This window comes from Botryllus schlosseri, chromosome 14 (assembly GCF_051294905.1).
Source record: "Botryllus schlosseri isolate E-star chromosome 14, Bs_hap1, whole genome shotgun sequence".
NCBI classification, from domain to species: Eukaryota; Metazoa; Chordata; class Ascidiacea; order Stolidobranchia; family Styelidae; genus Botryllus; species Botryllus schlosseri.
The window spans coordinates 22,496,654-22,514,980 of NC_137249.1; the positions used below are offsets into that span (position 1 = coordinate 22,496,654).

At 40.3% G+C, this 18,327-nt stretch overlaps 2 protein-coding genes across 2 annotated transcripts in view; one reads left to right on the forward strand and one right to left on the reverse strand.

Annotated features, from left to right (window-relative positions):
• The window catches only part of LOC145456519 (protein arginine N-methyltransferase 1-like), a 340,886-nt gene that overhangs the window by 284,661 nt on the left and 37,898 nt on the right, over nt 1–18,327 (forward strand). The window lies entirely within an intron of this gene.
• On the reverse strand, nt 1,792–14,598 carry LOC145456518 (4-hydroxyphenylpyruvate dioxygenase-like). Its single transcript, XM_080334656.1, has 11 exons — nt 14,425–14,598; nt 14,041–14,067; nt 12,350–12,412; nt 11,156–11,250; nt 10,960–11,095; nt 10,709–10,902; nt 7,576–7,653; nt 5,440–5,674; nt 3,595–3,717; nt 2,057–2,173; nt 1,792–1,987 (listed from the first exon to the last, which is right to left on the reverse strand). Exons 1-11 carry the CDS (start codon nt 14,425–14,427, stop codon nt 1,910–1,912), a joined length of 1,149 nt encoding a protein of 382 aa, XP_080190782.1. The 5' UTR covers nt 14,428–14,598; the 3' UTR covers nt 1,792–1,909.

Sequence of the window (18,327 nt, forward strand, 5' to 3'; positions counted from 1 at the left end):
AAGCCCAGAAATTATTGTGAGTCGATCTGAAACTGAAAGTCGGCAGCAACGATCTAATGAAACACGCATTGAGTGAACTCTAAATTAGATATGAATGAGAGAGTGAATTTACCTGACCTGTAACATACAAAGAACTGAAAACTGATATTGCAACAGCGAACAAAATTCTGTCCGCAACCATACCTGAAATCTACCTACACGAAAAGTAGCCTATATTTCAGAAAAGTCTATACATTGAAACAACTGATTTGTACTCTGGTCTAAGCGTAGGATTACAGTTGTCGCTGTTACTGTCTTTGGTATTCACGGAGTTCCGACTAGTATGGTTAATAATTAAACCAGGCTAGTATTTTTGATGTGGTTCCAGGGCGTTCGTAACGCACCGCTTATGCCAATCATATGTCTAGGAGGGCCCGAACCAGCACCTATTGGTGTTGCTGTAGTGGAACGTACACCACTACGTTATCTCTCAATTTATATAGGCTTGCTCATGTCATGTAACGCAGTGGTCCCAAACGTGTAATTTCCAGATTTGCAACTTGTAAAGTATTACGAGACTGCCGGTTACTAATAAATTTGAAGAGAGGAATAGCGAAAAGTTTAAAACACCACACGAAATAATAGGAGGTGTGGAAACGGCTTGGATCAGTCAGTTAAATCAGACACCCATCAGTTGTTGGATTAATAGAGCCTAGCGTCCCGATCAAATCCAGTGTCAACGATTATTGGCACTATCACATTATAGTAATTTACCTATACCGAATAAATTATAGGATATATTGAGACCAATTTCTTTACTTTTCAGACCGAGCAGCTTTCGAATTTGACATTGATGTGGCGAAACACGTGTCGTTTCATCATATTTAGTATGGAATCTCAAATGCCAAGCTCCGTTCATAAGTAGCCTACAGTACACACTGGCTGCTATTCGAAAAAAACGATCACTATCGAAGTCCATGACATATCCATATCAATACTGGTCACTGTCAGCGCGGGATTTGCAGGTGCACTCATCCATCGTTGGTCTAGGAATCTGGCAAGCAACAAATCATACAATAGTACTGTTCCGAGGACAATGCTACCGAGACGAACACAGCAACGAGGCTAGTGTCCATTCTCAATTGAATCGACCCGAAGACAATGGCAATCTATGACTAAATGGACACAAAACGTAGCATTCCTTTCCGTGCTGGATATCGTCGTCTACCTATAACATCTCTTTTGTAGATCATTACGCCGCTTTGACGTGGAAGTCACTTCATGATGCATTCGGTCAATAACTATTTCCTTGTGGCGAGATAGCGTAGTGGTATAATCCACAGCTACAATGGTTTGCGGGTTCGAGCTCGGCCGAGGCCGACTCCGAAATTCCTACCTAAGTGTTGGAGGTTCATCTCTGCTCCTCCTCGCCATCTCATCCGCGTAAGCGGTGTCTAACAAAAAGCCTGGAAGTGGGCTGTGCTACAAGTCGGCAGATATGGAATCAAAAATAAGGAATATCGACCCGGTGTAAATGACCATAGCAGTAGTCGACAAACACCATGAATACCACAAACAACCACAACTATTTTTATGAAGTCTGCAACATAGTCTGGCTACATTGGTGATATCTTCACAAATATCAGTCTGTTCTACAACTTCTATTAGTTTAAACGAGAGACGAGAGCATATACACATACAGGTCAGCTCCATAACCTGACAATCGAAAATCTCGGTCGTCTCGAGTGCACAACTGCACACACATCCAAATCGACTTTAAATGGCTATGGATTTTAAAAATGTACAATTAAGTAGTCCAACTCCGTTAGCGGTTTATTAAAAAATTTACAAACGAAATATTTCCAATGCATTTGTGCAATGTTCAAGGTAAATATCATCGGTCATGGCATGACTTGCGTGGCGTCCCTTGTCATACCAGATTTCCTCTGGCGTCTTGGTCAAGTTCGATTGCTTCAAATAGAGCTTTGAAGTTACCTGCACCGAATCCCTGAACAGCGTCAGATCGGTTAAGGATGAGCAGACAGTCCGACATTAAAACGGCAGCAGTGAATTCTACCTGGTGATTATTGCGTTGGATGACTTCCAGAAATAAAGTTGGTCTGTCCTGCATTGGCTTCGAGAATATTTGAAGGAGATAACCGTTTTCATCGAAATCGACCAATATACGTAGCTCCTATGAGAATACAGCAAACTTGATTGCAAGGAAAATGCTGAGTGTCGAAAATATTGAATTTCTGGTAGGCTGCCGCCAGAGATGAGCGGATTTGAAATTTCTATGTCCTAATCCAATCCAAATCCGAACCTTGAAATCCAAATCCGAATCCTAATCCATAACTTTTTCTTATTCAAGTCCATGTCCAATCCTAATCCGATTCCAACTGGAAATTCAGAAAAAATACTAATTTATGCAATGAAGGGATTCAAAAATTTTCTTTCACAATCAACGATTCACTTGATTCAAGATAACTTAGTAACCATAAGTACATTAATAACTGATCTGAATAAAGTTTGTCGCCATTCGCCACACGACATTTCAAACTCCCAGAAAATAGGTAAATCCAATCCAAATCCTAATCCGTTCCGAAAAAAATGTCTAATCCAAATCCAATCCAAATCCGTCAAAATTTCACAAATCCTGTTTTTTCAAAACCGAATCCTAATCCATGCTCATCTCTGGCTGCCGCTACAACACCACACTGTTGAAACCCAAGAGAATTATAGTTGCAGGAATCTGGTACAATTACGTAAAGTCGACGGTGTCGCGATACCACCCGAGTAACTACGTATGCTGAGTTTCAATTATATTTAGATATGATGCGAATGGGGATATCCAAATTTCTTTTGAATTCTCTATTAGGTGCTTACAATTACTCCTGGCGGGTGCCAGGAAAAAATATACAGGTTTATATCAATGCGTCGTGATGCTTCAAATTATATCACACCTGTCTAATCTCAAACTATGTTAGATCACGTGCGATCAGACAGCGTTGAAAACCTATTGTATCGAAGCGTATTTATCATTTAATGATCCAAATCGTATTTTGGATGTAAGTTCAAAAATTGCAAATAGCAATGTGGAATTCACTGACGATATGACGTGCAAATCGGAGTAGTGTGTAGTTGCACGAATCTATTCAAAGGTCACGGGGAACTTTAGGATCTATCAAAATTATGTATTTAAATCAAACCCATTCCGGATGACGATTAAAATACACGATTCCCTATCATTCAAATTCAGCATTAAATAGATAGATATATCTATTGTGTCACCCCAGCGATAATCTGGTAAACGGACCTAGAGATAACGAACGTCTCTCAGACTATTTAATTGCACCTACAGTAGTTCTAGTTGGAGCTATAGTAGTTACACATGGAAGAATTTCGAAATAAGTTACAAGGACTTGGGCGAATGAAGATATCATTTAGTTTCGCTAAAAGTTAGAAAGGTTTTAACATGGAAATACTACTGAAACCGACAACAGGACGCGGGGATCTTCAAAACATGTCAATTGTTATGTATATCGACTCAATCTCGGGTTGAAGCAGGCCAGCAGAATTATTACAATGAGAAATCAAGATGCGATTGACACTTACTTCAAGAACATTCAGATCTTCTTTCACGGTGAAATTCGCTTTGCCTAACTTTTCCCGAAGGACTTTGTAATACGTTAAAGGAACCGACAAAAACTCAGTGCCCCTTGCTTTCAAAATTCTTATCTTAAAACAACACAGGCGCGTATGCTATAAAATACGGCGGTCAGTATCAGCAGATTTTAAAATATATATGCATTCGCTCAAGACGCACAATGTACAATGCACATTGCACAACACTAGACACGTGGTTCTCAATCTTTACCAACCTGGAGAACCCATCATCAACCCTGACACTAATCTGCAAGCTTCATGGAACCCCGAATACTTGTTGAGTTACAATCACAAGCATTTACCACATTGCACATCTACAATATATTGCCATAGATTACCGGCGCACCAAATGTGCATCAACACAGTGTTAAAAGACAATATGATTTTCACACTAAATGAAAACAGAATAATGCATATTTATTGTTAATCACTGGGACTCCTGATATTACCTTTCAGGCTTAGCCTCAGAACAGGGGTTCTCAAAGAGTGGGCCGCAGGAGCATTTTGAGGTGGTCCACAGAGCCATTTGGAAAAATGTAGAAGTTTTGAAAGTTTAGTCATATTTGTTATGTTCAAATTGCAATATATTAGCAATTATTATCAACTGCCTGTGGACGTATACGGCTCCACCACAACGATGAGAATTCTGGATGGATTGATGACTTGGCGTAGCACATCAATCTCTGGAGTCGGTTTAAAATGTCTGGCCTTGAAATCATCGAACATAATGTAAGAGTCACATGAATTGATGAAACAATTAATTGGATTGAATGTTCTGGCATCGCAACTTCAGTAGGTACAAGACATTCTCCACTTCTCCGCTCACCGAATAATTGTTTGAAGCTGCCCCATCATAGTGGAACTAAAACCGCAATCACACAGCTGGGATTAGATCATTGGGTTCCGCAACGTGAGTGAAACAGCGGCCGGCCATTACGTACACAAGAGTTATACGATCTATCACGGCCGTAATTGAGGCATCCAGACCACCAATTGGGGGAGCTCGAATGGGCCCAAAATTATTTCGTTGGTCATTTGTCGGAGGATATTTATTCAATTTGAAAATTTTCTTCGCGCTTCGATCGATCCCGTGTGCCTAGTGATCTACGTTTAACTATATGATAGCAAGAGTAAATTGCGCGGCAAAAGAAAGGTTGAGAACCCCTGCCTTATAGATTGCCTTCATATTGATCGGTCGAAACGCAGCAGCGTGATACCATTTGTTTAATTGCAAATGAGCTAATAAATATTGGGGATAAAGCCGGCATTTCAGAATGACGGGATTTCGCTTCTGAACCCCAGCCTCTTCTGGGTACGCGACTGAACACAGGGTTGTTATCACGAATCATATGTATGACTTGAGCGTGCGGCTGAACTTCCGGTGGAACCCCTGTCACTAGCTCAGGAACCCCCCGGTTAAGAATCACTGCAGTAGACACAGTGTGATGCAATGAGCAGATATATGAGGTTGCTGAAAGGATCAAGTACGGTCTCTAAATCTAACATCCACCTCGGCCTAATGCCCAATGTAACAATGTTTGATTTTGATATTTCGACAGGCTTTCTTTTTGACTCTATACTAGATCTTTTTATTATCGTTGCTTGTATTCATACTTGACATGGCCATGGCCGTTGTCTTGACTTTTTTGTAAATACGCCGTAAGAACAGAGGCGCAGATGCACAGAGGCACAGAGGAGAATCCCAGATAAGCCTTCGATAATTCATAGCATGCTACTACCTCGACTCGAACCGCAAAGAACACGTCGAGAACGAGATAAGACGTGTAAACCTACCGCGGATATGATATCTGGTGTATTCATGGCAATGTGTTGCACGCCAGCACCGCCATTGTAATCGACGTATTCTTGTATCTGACTCTTTCTTTTACCAACGGACGGTTCGTTTATCGGCATTTTGATGGTTTCCTCTGCGTTGGTGACCACGATCGAATTCAAGGAACTGTACTGCGTATGTAGCAAGGAGTCGTCGATGGACCAGAAACGGTGAAATAACAGATTCCGTTCGTACCTGCGAGAAGCGAGGATTCGCAAGGTCAAGTTGCAAATAAAACCTCCCGTCATTGCACAAAGTAGCGTGGCCTTAATTGTCTTGGTTTGGCTTATCGCGAGTGGTCACTCCACCCTCATTTAAAATTGTAAATGTGTAGCTGATGGTCAGGAATATTAAAGCATTCATTTGAGCATATTTTCATTCATGAACTTCGCACTTTTTGCGAAGCTTAAAATGCCTATAACCCGTGGGCACTCTTCTGTTATTACTAGTGCATATTCGTTGATTAGGAAAACGATTGTTTGATTGTTTTGTTAGGAGTGAAAGTAGTCAAGAAATCTACTCAAGTAGAAGTAGAAGTACTTCTTACATAAGCAACCTAAAACTACTTGAAGTAGAAGTAGAATTGACTGACTTTAAATGTACTCAAGTAAGTAGTTGAGAAAGCAATAGTAATTCGCTTGCATGGAATGTCACAAGCTGCAAAGGGAGCTATGCGGAAGGTGTAGAGAGCTTGATTCATATCGATGCATCCCAGGAGTTTTCAATTTTTGACAGAATAAGCAGTCGTCCACATCATCGGATGTAAATGATAGTATTTATATGGAAATGCAATACTAATCATTTCTTTACTCGAACACCCCGTTTTAGAGAATATCATGGCATGGCGCCCTCCCCCATATTATTAGGTCCCTAGTTCAGTCGATGAGCAATACGGATAAATTGTGTCGGATACGGCTTTACCAATTGGCGCGATTATAGTATATGTTAATTAAAAATATGGCAGTTTTATTTTCGGAAAATATAAGGCATTATAACACACTTGCTTTTATACTTCAACATGTATGTTCTCCATCCAGACAAAAGAACTGAAACTATAATTAGAATTCAACGTATAATACTCGTAATTGAAAGAAAAATCCAAATACTACTTCTAAAAAGCGGAATTGTATTTCATTTTATTTGTCCAGAAAGTTTCAACGGTGGTCTGCTAAAACAGGTCTAACGTTAAAAAAAGTCAAATTCCACTTTTTCAGATTAGGACACCTCTTCGGCTGCTAGGTATAATAGGTAATTGCTAGATTGCGAAACGGTATAGTTTCGAACGTTACGGGGGCCATACTTACTGCGATGAAATATTTGATATAGGCGACAATGCGGTGTGAACGGAAGCACACAACCCGGTATCTAAATTATATCTAACGATACTTTCGTTAAAACATATTTGCCACTCCAGATCTACTGTGCGCATAGCGCAACGAAAATTCTTGGTATTACATGACTTTCATGAAAATTAAATTTTGGTACTACGTGAAAACAGACACGAAGTTCCTCAGGCTATCTTTCTTATTGTGGGATTGAGCTACTTCTACTTGACAAACTGAAAATAGCGAAAAGTAAGTAAGTAGTTCAAAAAATATTACAAAGTAGAAGTAGCGAAAAAAGATCTACTTGAGTAAGTACCAGAAGTAGAGGAAACTACTTGAGTACTTCAAAAAAGTAGAAGTACTTCGATACTGAGCACCTCTGGGACGTAGTGTATAATTGTGTTTTAGTGTTCAGTAATCCAGTGGTGACTTCAACTGTCTTATGTACAATGGATGCTACTTGCTTCCGTTGAAACAGTTCACTCCGATAAATATATTCCGACTAAAGATATATCTCAAGCCTCAACTGATCGAGTCAAGATTGATTGTTCATCACTACAGTTTAAATTGTGCCGTCTATAAGTCCTCGTGAAACGCCGTTTTCGGTCGAATTTCTAGGAACACTCTTGCGTTATTGCATACAAAGCATATATATACGACCCAACATCGTTGTACTTCTCCAAACTATATGATAACATAATATTTAGTTCGTATCTTAGATTAATGCGGCCTATATCCGCATGTAGCAGTCCGTCCCTCAATTCCACTCACCATTCTGCTATGGGCATCATTTCATTTTCTGGCTGGTTCCCGACGACATGATCGATGAACGACAGGTTTGGTGCTGGTCTGTGATTGGTATAAAAATTAGTATAAAGATCATGATACCATCACAGTAAATAAGTTGCAATGGTGTTAGGCAAGACCGTTAATATGCCTCCTGGTTCCTAGAGTTATTCGTCGGTGAATGAAAAGCTAGTTTAGAACTTTGAAGAGCGATTTTAAGTGCAATACTATTAAAAATGTTACCATTGCTTAATTGACTAGTGCAGGCTGGTATAATTCCTGTCAAGCGGATCGCAGTCGGATTACTCTATTCGCTGTTGTGAAGGTAGGCTATATTTATTGCGATTCATGAACAAGTCGAAAATTCATCAACGGTCGCTAATTCAATTCTATAGAAAACTAGGCAATCAAGTTCTGCGAGCAGATTTTCAATCACTTACACCTTATAGACCAGGGGTTGTCAATCTATTAGGCGAAAGGGTAATATCCGGCTTGTCGAACCACTGCCCGGGCCACTTTGGTGCAGTGGCGTAGACAGGGGGGGATAATCGGTGTCCGATACCTCCCGTTTCCAAGCTCGAAATACCCCCCGTCTTACGTATATTTCCATTGATCTAATATTTCTTGTTCTAATTCGATAATCCCCTAATTGCCGCGCGGCATCATCACGCCATCGATCAATGCATTGCGGTGATGCCTTTTTCTCATATTGTTCTCTCGTCTACGGAAGCCCGAAAAACGCATCTCACATGGCTCTCCCGTCTCATCTGAACGATATTATCCAGTTACAGAACCAGAAGTCACAGTAACAATAACACTCGCATTGAAATTTCGATACCGCGCGAGTTGGTTTTCGTGTTTGACAGTCTATTGTCAACAAACGTTTAGAACATGCGCGCTAGGCTTGAATCATTAGAGATAGCAGATCCCTACAGTACCAAAACAGATCGTACTAATCAAATGTTCTGTATGGAATCTATTATGTATTGATCCAATTTGCGATCATTTAGTTCGGTTGTTGTGTGTGGGTTTCCAGATCTCCGGCCGTTTCGTGTCCCAGGCCTCTGGCACATCTGCTGACTGTCCTATCATAACGCGCTTGGCTAGTAGTAAAACATTGGAGGCTAGGAAAATTAGGCCGCTCTGTGACTCGCGGCGCGTGATAGTGCTACTCGATGTGCTATTGTAATAACCAGAAGTTATAGTCTTGGCCTCGACAATTCGCAATTGTCACTTCTACACCGCAAACGCGTTTAGGAATGCATTTTGATCGCGAGCCTAAGCCTGCGCCAGGCCACTGTTATTCACGTGATGCAAGCACAAGCTCGAGCGGTAATTATTCTTTACCATCTCCACACACCATCTTGGCAGACAGTAAAAATCATATTGATTTAAAACAAAATTAATCCAGATTGTTTGTATCAAACGGCAACAGATTATAATTCATTTGCGTATCTTCACTGTTCGAGTGTTCGTCTTTGAGCGCAAAATGGAGAGATCTTCCACTGTGTTGTAATATGATCTGCGCGCACTTTCGTGATTACATCCTCGCTTTGGTAATTAAGGTCAAGATACCTCGCTACCATCGAAATTTGTTTGCTACTTCCATCTGATCTGATACATTGTGATTTGCGAGGTGATCGTCGATCACCTGCTGCGTTGAGTCATGATTCGAGCGCGCTTTGTATTAAAATCCGCGCGCATGAAACTCGCTGTCGGCAAATAGTGGCGCGCAAGGGAAAAGCGCCTTCTGTTTGTTACTGTAGCATGCGACTGCGCATAATAGAGCTATATTTTAAGATAACTGGCAAATGTTCATGTGTATAAAGACGTAAACACAAACTAGATTATCTTACCCTTGTTGTATCGGCATTTGTGTGTATTAAACCGCAATAAAGTGGTTAGCATAACGAATATCATCTTTTCAAAAAATATCCCCCGTTTTAATAAATATCCCCCGTTTTTTTTCGGCTGGCTACGCCCCTGGGTGTGGATGACCTTTTATAGTCGTCCAATGTGAGCATGACGGATTAGGTAACGATGAACGCAAGACTTATCTTACAACGCACCAACAATCAACATTGCTGATATTTATATCATAAAAAATCAGTGTAAAATGTGCAATCAAGATTGAAGCGAGAAAATATTTCAAAATAAACGAATGTATTCGGTCACTACTTGATTGTATTGCGGGTCGCATTTTTACGGTGGTACTCAGGTCGCAAAGTCATATGTTGAACGACATTTTATATATCTTGATGTGTTGCGGCTCGGAGATGGGAGATTACTGGCGCAGACATGCTAGTCTCGTGGGCTGCATACCACTATCCTATAAATCATATCAGCGGCCTCAAGCGATGCCAGAAATATTTCGTCTCATTATCGCGAATGCAGTTAAATGATGTCCGTATATTAGGCTATCTTTTCATTGTTATTTTTTGGGAGGGGAACTAGAAGAAAACGATGCAGAAGCAGTACCAATTTCAACCTAAATATATCTACCAAGAAATACTGTACTTTATCAAAAATTGTTAAGATTTATGAAGACTGTGAGGTTGGCATCTGGCATTAACCATTTCGCCTCTCCTTGCCACGATAATGCGTCGAAACTATTTTATAACAGTTCACATTTCGTGGTCATGCTATTCATATATTATTATTTGTTGACTTTGCAAGTTTACAATAAAGTATGTGGGCTAACAATTTTTGGATATAATAATAATTTTAGAGAATTACCGCACGATCCACTTAAAACCTTCTCTCGGGACACGGGTTGGCCACTCCTGCCTTAGACAGTGCCTTCTGAAATCGATTTGTTACTGGAAATAGCTTTAACACACAAGCGTTGGTGGTCGCTTCAGGGGGTTAAATTCCATTTTTATATGTGTCAAATAGGCCCGTTTTGATTACATTACAGCTTTCCCCTTTGCGGTCCTCGTTCGCATTCCACACTGGACTAGTGAATACCAGTAGAGCACCGAATTGGGTCTACATATATGTTTATCATAAAATATTTCCGCTGAAAATAGAGGGCAGGCTTCGTAGGATACAATGTTTGATATCAACTATAGGATAGTACTATGCTGTTGACGCCTTCTGCTGAGACAAGGTGACTTACAGAGTATCGTAGATTTCAGGAACATGGAGTGGCTCTTTGTATCCAGGTAGAAATAAACCTTTGTAGTCACCCCTCTCGATGAACGTATGAGTGGTATCTCCGTACGTTTGTACAGTAGCCATCTTGACAGTACCAAACTCGTCGCTTTCTTCCCAAAGGTCTCGAACCACTATGGCACCGCGTTCCTTAGCTTTCTGTTACGTACATACCGCATGAGATCACGTCTTTAAACTCGTAATATGATAGAATACTTGAAGCAAAGCTTCGCAATCTTCTACTGTGAACGCCACGTCTTTTACAGCGTCTCCATGTTTGATAAGATGTTTGCCCAACACTTCATTTCCAGGATTCAAAGGTGATTCGAAGACAAATACAATTTTGTTTTGTCTATAATTTAACAAGACAATCACAGTCAGTTGTATCAGAATTGAGCCACCGAACGCTCACCTCACGGCATGTGACACGACTTCCCGACTTCCCGTCTCTAAACCTCTGTAACCGTATGGCTTGAAACCCATAAATGCGCAGTAGTAGTTTGCTGCCTGTAATTCATGGCATGCAGTCAACTCCGATTAATCCAGACACCGTATAACTCGGACATTCGCTTTTTTTCGGCCAAAATGCTCGAGAATAGAACCAAATTTAAAATTGTACGTTAAAAACTCCAGCTAATCCGGGCAGTTCTATCTATGCTTAAGTCGGAGACAGACTATCCATTTCTGTAATTTGGTTATGACGAAATAAGCAGTACGCCGTTCGTTGTAGCACAAGATTATTGGTTACGGTGAAACAAAAGCGATCAATGTATAGTATTAACCAACTACAATGAACTCAAAGGCCATGACACAGACTTAAACTAACTACCAATTTCGTTGACTGTCAGCTAAGAGCTAACTAAGAATTTTCAAGTAGTTCTAGTCCTGGTTCTAGTTTGGCATTTTGAAAATTGAGTATTCCCAGTCAGGACCCTAACAGGACTTCGTCAGCACCTCCGAAAACGTTGGTCTTTGGCCCCCATAGGGTGATAAACCGAACTACTGGTGGGCTTGCTATAAATTTTTATCCTTTCTCTGCTCACGTAATCAGATTTAACGGTAGAGGTGATCGAGTGAGGTGTGTTGGAGAAGGTAGGACTCGTATAATTTAACATCTCTGGGGGTATACCCGCTGGTATAATGACTTCGTTACATGATGCTATTTCGTGACCTCCTACCTGCTGTATCAAAATATATTGAAATCGCCCAACCGCACTAAACCAAAAGGCGTATACAATTTCTAATTGGTATTTCTTTACTGGCTAATAACGTTCCCTAGTGATGGCATTTGTCTTGCAAGGCTCAGATCGCCAGGATCATCAGGCTCTGCGCCTGCCAATCAAGCACCTATGGACAAGTAAACATATATGTATATGTATGCATATGCCCGTGGGTTTGAAATATGAATACACCTCTCGCTGCTTACATTTGCACTGCACAGTGTACAAATAAAGTGTTCCCAGTTATACAAAAAATGTTCATGGGCCCAGTCAAGGTTAGTGTTGGTACTGCCCACATCATATTTTAAGTTCACATTGTGCTATGAAGGCGTTCGTTATGATACCAAATAACCGCGCAGTGACTCAATTATTCAACATTCACTTACCTGTTTCGCATTTCCGACCCAGAACTTCAAATGGTCAAAGCTCTTGAATGATCCCTTTTCATGCTAAAAGATATTATAGTCCGTAGATAAAACCTTTTATTGAAACTCTGTTAGTCTTCATGGTATAAATTTTCGGCATCCATGTTCCAAATCGCATTTGACTTCGTATCAAAATATGACAGTTTACCAACACGATATGTAAAGTGCGGGGAACGCTTGGAACTTTATACTGGTGTGACTGATGCATGCAATGCACTTCCAATTTGGGTTGCATTTAAAACAAAAATCAATATAAAACAAGCGTGTTCAAAACAAGGTCCTTGTTTAAAACATGTTTTATTGTTTTTTGTTTTGCTTTTTAAGGCCATGACGTCGCAAAATTTAATTGTGACGTCATAGTATAATGACATTGCAAATTGAAAATATAGGGGAAATATAGCTCCTTTGACGAAATAGGGATCCAACCCCTGTCATATACAGACCAAACATATTGTTAACCGGCACTATATCGCCATGCAGCATTTTTACGGTCGGCGGTCATCATCATCATAACATTCATTCCGTCCAAACGATCTATAACCACGTACAATAGCTGTTGAACCGACTATTTCGACGGTTCCAACGATCCCATGTCGTATACGCCGGCTCTATCCAGTGGTAATCGTCCGTAGGCTCATACAACATGTTTTTTGGAAAGTATTTACACAATTATGGCATATATATACAACTTGAAAATACATTTTTTAAAAGGCCTTTGTTTAAAACACTGTTTGAAACGTGTTTAAATAAAGTGTTTTAAACAGACAATTGTTTTAAATGCAACCCTACTTCCAACTGATGTGGAACAAAGAAGTGACATTACACAAGAAAATCATGTTTCTCGTTTTATAAGGTTAAGGTAGGTAATTTTGGTGGGGGCTAGATATAGGTATGTCAAACGCATTTGCAGCAAGGATCAAGATTGCGTATCGGTCCGTTGCAGGAGTCGGTACGAAAATTATATATTCTAGCTAATTCAATCCTACATTAGGGCGTAGCTAAATTCACCAGCGATTTCCAGCCCACCATTTCTCTTTCACACCCGTACCAGTTGGTGCAAATGAGCCACATGCACCTTCGCGTATGGAAATATATTCCAGGGGACTACAGTGTGTTCACTGAACAGTATTCACTGATTAGTGTTCAGTATTCGTGTACAGCCCCAATAAGGAATATGTGATCCACGTGAATAGGACAATTATCGAATATATCTCCATATGAAATGGTGCATTTGGCTCATTCGTACCATCCGGAATGGCTGTTAGCAGAAAGCGTGTCGCCCAAATGATTTGCACCCCATGTCATAGAGAAAACTTCGTAATTACACTTAGTTCCACCCATTTATTTACAATGTGCACAAGGCCGGATTTTGCAATTCACTAATTTTGAGTTATCATTGATCAATTTCGTACATACAGGAATTTATTTTAACAAAACAAATTATCCCCAAATTATCCCGTAGACCAAATAGTGTATCGTTCCGAGAGATGAGTGAAACACTCGTTGGCCTGAGCGTTGCGCATGGTTACATTAATGAAGACGAGCTATTGTGTGTGACACTATATAAATATGTATCGTTTTCCACCAGGCAGATGTCAAAAATCAAGTTGTCCATATGTCCAATCTCTTAAAGCAATATCGAAATTACTCACTTTTTCACCTTTGTCGGTGTAATAACTCTGAAATGCACGGTAAAACAGTTTAGTTAGAATATATGTTTGCAACGTCATTTGTCCGATCGAAAACACCAGACAATCATTGTTTTCATGTTATATTCGGTCTCGAAATTAAATTATATTCAAGTGAACATGGAGGTACTGAACCGACTGCGTATTGCAAAGTTGAATTGCGGTCTATGGTATAGCAATTGCTACTTTGTGGTAAAACCCCATACAAGTTAAGGTGAATTCGGGGTTCAGAAGATCTTATGAAGCGTAAATAATAACGGTCACAATAGCCTGCGAATTCTGATACGTTCATATGACTGTTTCGTCGTGGGCAAAGCGTTTATTTGAAAAGCAAAACAGAAATCTCACCATTGTAAAGCTGAGGTTTGCGGAAGTAAATTATGATCTAATCAACGTATACACCTGCAATAATGAAACGCAGAGTTTATATCGAGTGCAGTAGCAATCCGCGCAGTATTTAATAATTCTTTGTCGGAATCCCTTTTCCGTAAGGTTATTGATGTATTACTGACAGTAATACTTATCAAGTTATGCATGCATACTACATACATACAACACATATCTGTATACTAAAATGTATCATAGATATCCTAATACATAATACTACCATATCATCGTAAACGTATAGTTGTTGTTGTATATACTATTCTTTACAGCAGGGGCGGGCAACATACGGCCCGCGAAGGAATTTCGTCCAGCTCACGGAGAGTTTCCCGTCTTGCATGATGATGTGGCCCGCGGCCCCAGTCCGCTGAGATTCCCCGCTACTTGCGTGGACGTCAAATTTTAGTGACTGTATGTTATTAATACGTGTGTACGCAGCGTGCGAGAGTAGAGCTTACGCGTAAGTTCGTCAAAGCGAGAAGACTTGCATTATCGGCATTTACCATCTACTCAACCCTAATGAATTGATATCTTGGCAAATTTCGGGTACCGGGCTTATAGAACGCCTTGAAATCTTATCTCAGGATTCCACCGTGTGTTAATCGAGTAGAGCAGTGGTTCTCAACCTTTTTTTACCTCGCGGCACCCTCTGAAAATGAAAAATAATTCTTGGCGCACTAGCACAGTGGCTCTCCAGAACATTTAGCCGCACCCACAGTCGTATAGAGGTGGTCTCTGACGAAGTACTTCTACCTTTTTGGAGGACTCAAGTAGGCTTTGCTATGCTTCACAGAAGAAATTACGGCATCTTCTATATCTGCGGATATTTCACAAATGCATCTACGTATGGTATCACTTAACATGGAAATCGTTTTCAATTCTACAGCAGCTTTGGTCCCGAACAGTTACTTTACAATTCTAGTGCAAGCCGCAAGAATAACTTTTTTTCCGATTCCGTGTGAGGTTTTGGATTTTAGCTACTGCTACCCCATAACTGGTCTGCTGCGATCTCGTCGAAACTTCGGCCCGGGCTGCGTTTACATACTATTTCATAACGTTTGTTTGACACTAAACTCTGCCCAATACTGCATTGTCGATGCACTTAACGATCGTATCAGAGGACGATCGCCATTAACGAATACAGAGGCGTTGAGGCGTATGCAAATACATGCATACATGCCAAACGCATTTCCACGGAGATTGCGTAGCACGCGTGAGGATAACAATATCTCAATAGTTCTACTGGCAGTCCAATTATAGTTCCAACAAACCGGGATTACAACCTCAGCGGTGGGAAAGTTCGTTAGCTGATATGGTTTGTTGCGCTCCGAGCCTACATTTCAACGACAGTACCGGCAGTCCGGCACGTTACCTAACAAAGTAACGAACGCAATGTGGATGGCCAATTGGCCATGCTTGTAATTCGAATTTCTAAAAGTGAACACAGAACAATGAAAACAAACAGTGACGAGTGAACAGACTGAACACTGAACACTGAGCAAGTGGACATTAGGGCTCTTCAAAAATGACTTTTTTTCTCAAATCGTACTGGCTACTTGATAAAATTGTTAGGTTACCTAATTTAAGCCTACACACAAAATTTGGTTCAATTCCAGCCAGTAACCGCTTTGCTACAGGAGAAGAAAGTTTCTATTTATTATATAAAAATAAATAATAAAAATTTTGAAAATTTTCTGTTCACCCCATGAAAGTGTTAGCCTGTCTATAGAAACGATGCTCACCAAATTTGGTTCAATTCCAATCAGCGGAAGCGGAGTTATTGCCGTCGAAAAATTTGGATTTGAATAAAATAGTATTTACGGTGAGCACAACTATAATAAATAAACAAAGAATCGGTCACCGTAAATACTATTTTATTCAAATCCAAATTTTCCGACGGCAATAACTCCGCTTCCGCTGATTGGAATTGAACCAAATTTGGTGAGCATCGTTTCTATAGACAGGCTAACACTTTCATGGGGTGAACAGAAAATTTTCAAAATTTTTATTATTTATTTTTATATAATAAATAGAAACTTTCTTCTCCTGTAGCAAAGCGGTTACTGGCTGGAATTGTACCAAATTTTGTGTGTAGGCTTAAATTAGGTAACCTAACAATTTTATCAAGTAGCCAGTACGATTTAAGAAAAAAAGTCATTTTTGAAGAGCCCTAGTGGACATCACTTCCAAAGGAGTTCATTTCTCGCTGCTGATTAGGAAGACAATAAGGATAAGAAAACTGCACTGCCATACAGGCACCGACATGTCTGCTCTTCTCTGTGATCAATAAACGTCATGTGCAAGAATGAATTCAGCCTTCAAGGCACGCGATTTGTCAGAATTCGCGGGCGCATATTGATTGCGGACACGACAGCAATTTTGATTTATCTGATATACAAACTTCACATCGAGCCCGATTTAGATTATTGATCGTTTGCTATAGATTTGCTATAATTTCAAAATTTCGATGAAAGCTCTCGTGGCACTCTTGCGAGACGTAAATGGCACACTAGTGTGCTTGTGCTGCGGTACACCGGTTGAGAACCACTGCATTAGAGAGAAGCAGACATGACGCCACCTGTATAACAATGCTATGTTCTCAAATCCACATTGTCCTCGTCATTACCGGCGAGATATGGCTTTGCAATGAAATTGCTGTAGTTAAAATACATTCATTAAATACGTTTTATTCCTTGTATATGTGGAATGTGGATAAATGGGCGAATATTGAATCGATTCAGCAATCTGGCCCGCCAAGTACTTAATTTTCCTACATCCGGCCCGCCGACTGGAGAAATTGCCCGCCCCTGCTTTACAGTATTTGAACCAACAGATATGTCCAATGTCCATATCACGGTATTGGACTTAACGACAACCATATTATTGATACCGGCGTATTTCCGTAGTAAGCCGTGCGTTTCTGCATTTCGTCGTTGCAAAAGCGACCATCGAACGACGAATTTTGCGGAACATTTTACTTCTGTCTACCAGCATGCATCTGTTCCGCATCGCTGCATGAAATTTATGTAAACATCACCAATCTCAACATAGGCTTGGTGCGAACCGTAAACACTGTTCATACCAACGCAGGCCATAAACATATGCCATACATCGCCTTTTCGATTAGAAGAACTGCTATAAGGTATGTCTATCTTGTTAGAATGTATTTCTTATTGCATATATATGACATCAACTGCAATCCATTGCCGCAATCATCATGATCGACGCGTAATTGATTGAAGTCTTCACATTCAATATCCTATTGCAAGCGCACAATCACATTTTTCCAATTTCTTTTTCTGCAGTCTGTACGCATACGAACCGTGTCCTTCATATGACCTGAATGAAATCAATCGCCTACAATTTGCCGACCTCACATCCTCAAATTCTGATACGATGTTTTGATGTTTGTGTACTAGACTGAAATGAGCATTACAGTAATATTCATATAACTGGTGCCAGAACGATTCTAAGAAATATCGCTATTTCCCTTCCGAGAATTCGCGATGCGCGATGACTGAGTCTCGCTGTTTAGTATAAGATTTATAGCAACTCAGATACATCAATAACATGTATAATATACATTCAGTAATAGTTCGCGACAGCACGTTTAGTAATACGTTCATCGCAGATGCGACTGTGCGGCGTCTCTCTATGCGTTCGTAACCGATTACAGCTCGGCGCTAAAAGGCCTGACACCTACAGTTAGTGATGAGACGACGACAATGGTGATCCGCTGTATGGCAGCCTACTCTTAACTTCTGTGGTACTATCGCTATTTGCGAGCAGACTAATACAGTAATATTCTACTTAAAGCACCGTATATCATAGAGCTTATCACGTAGTTCCCATTCTGTCGACTGAGGT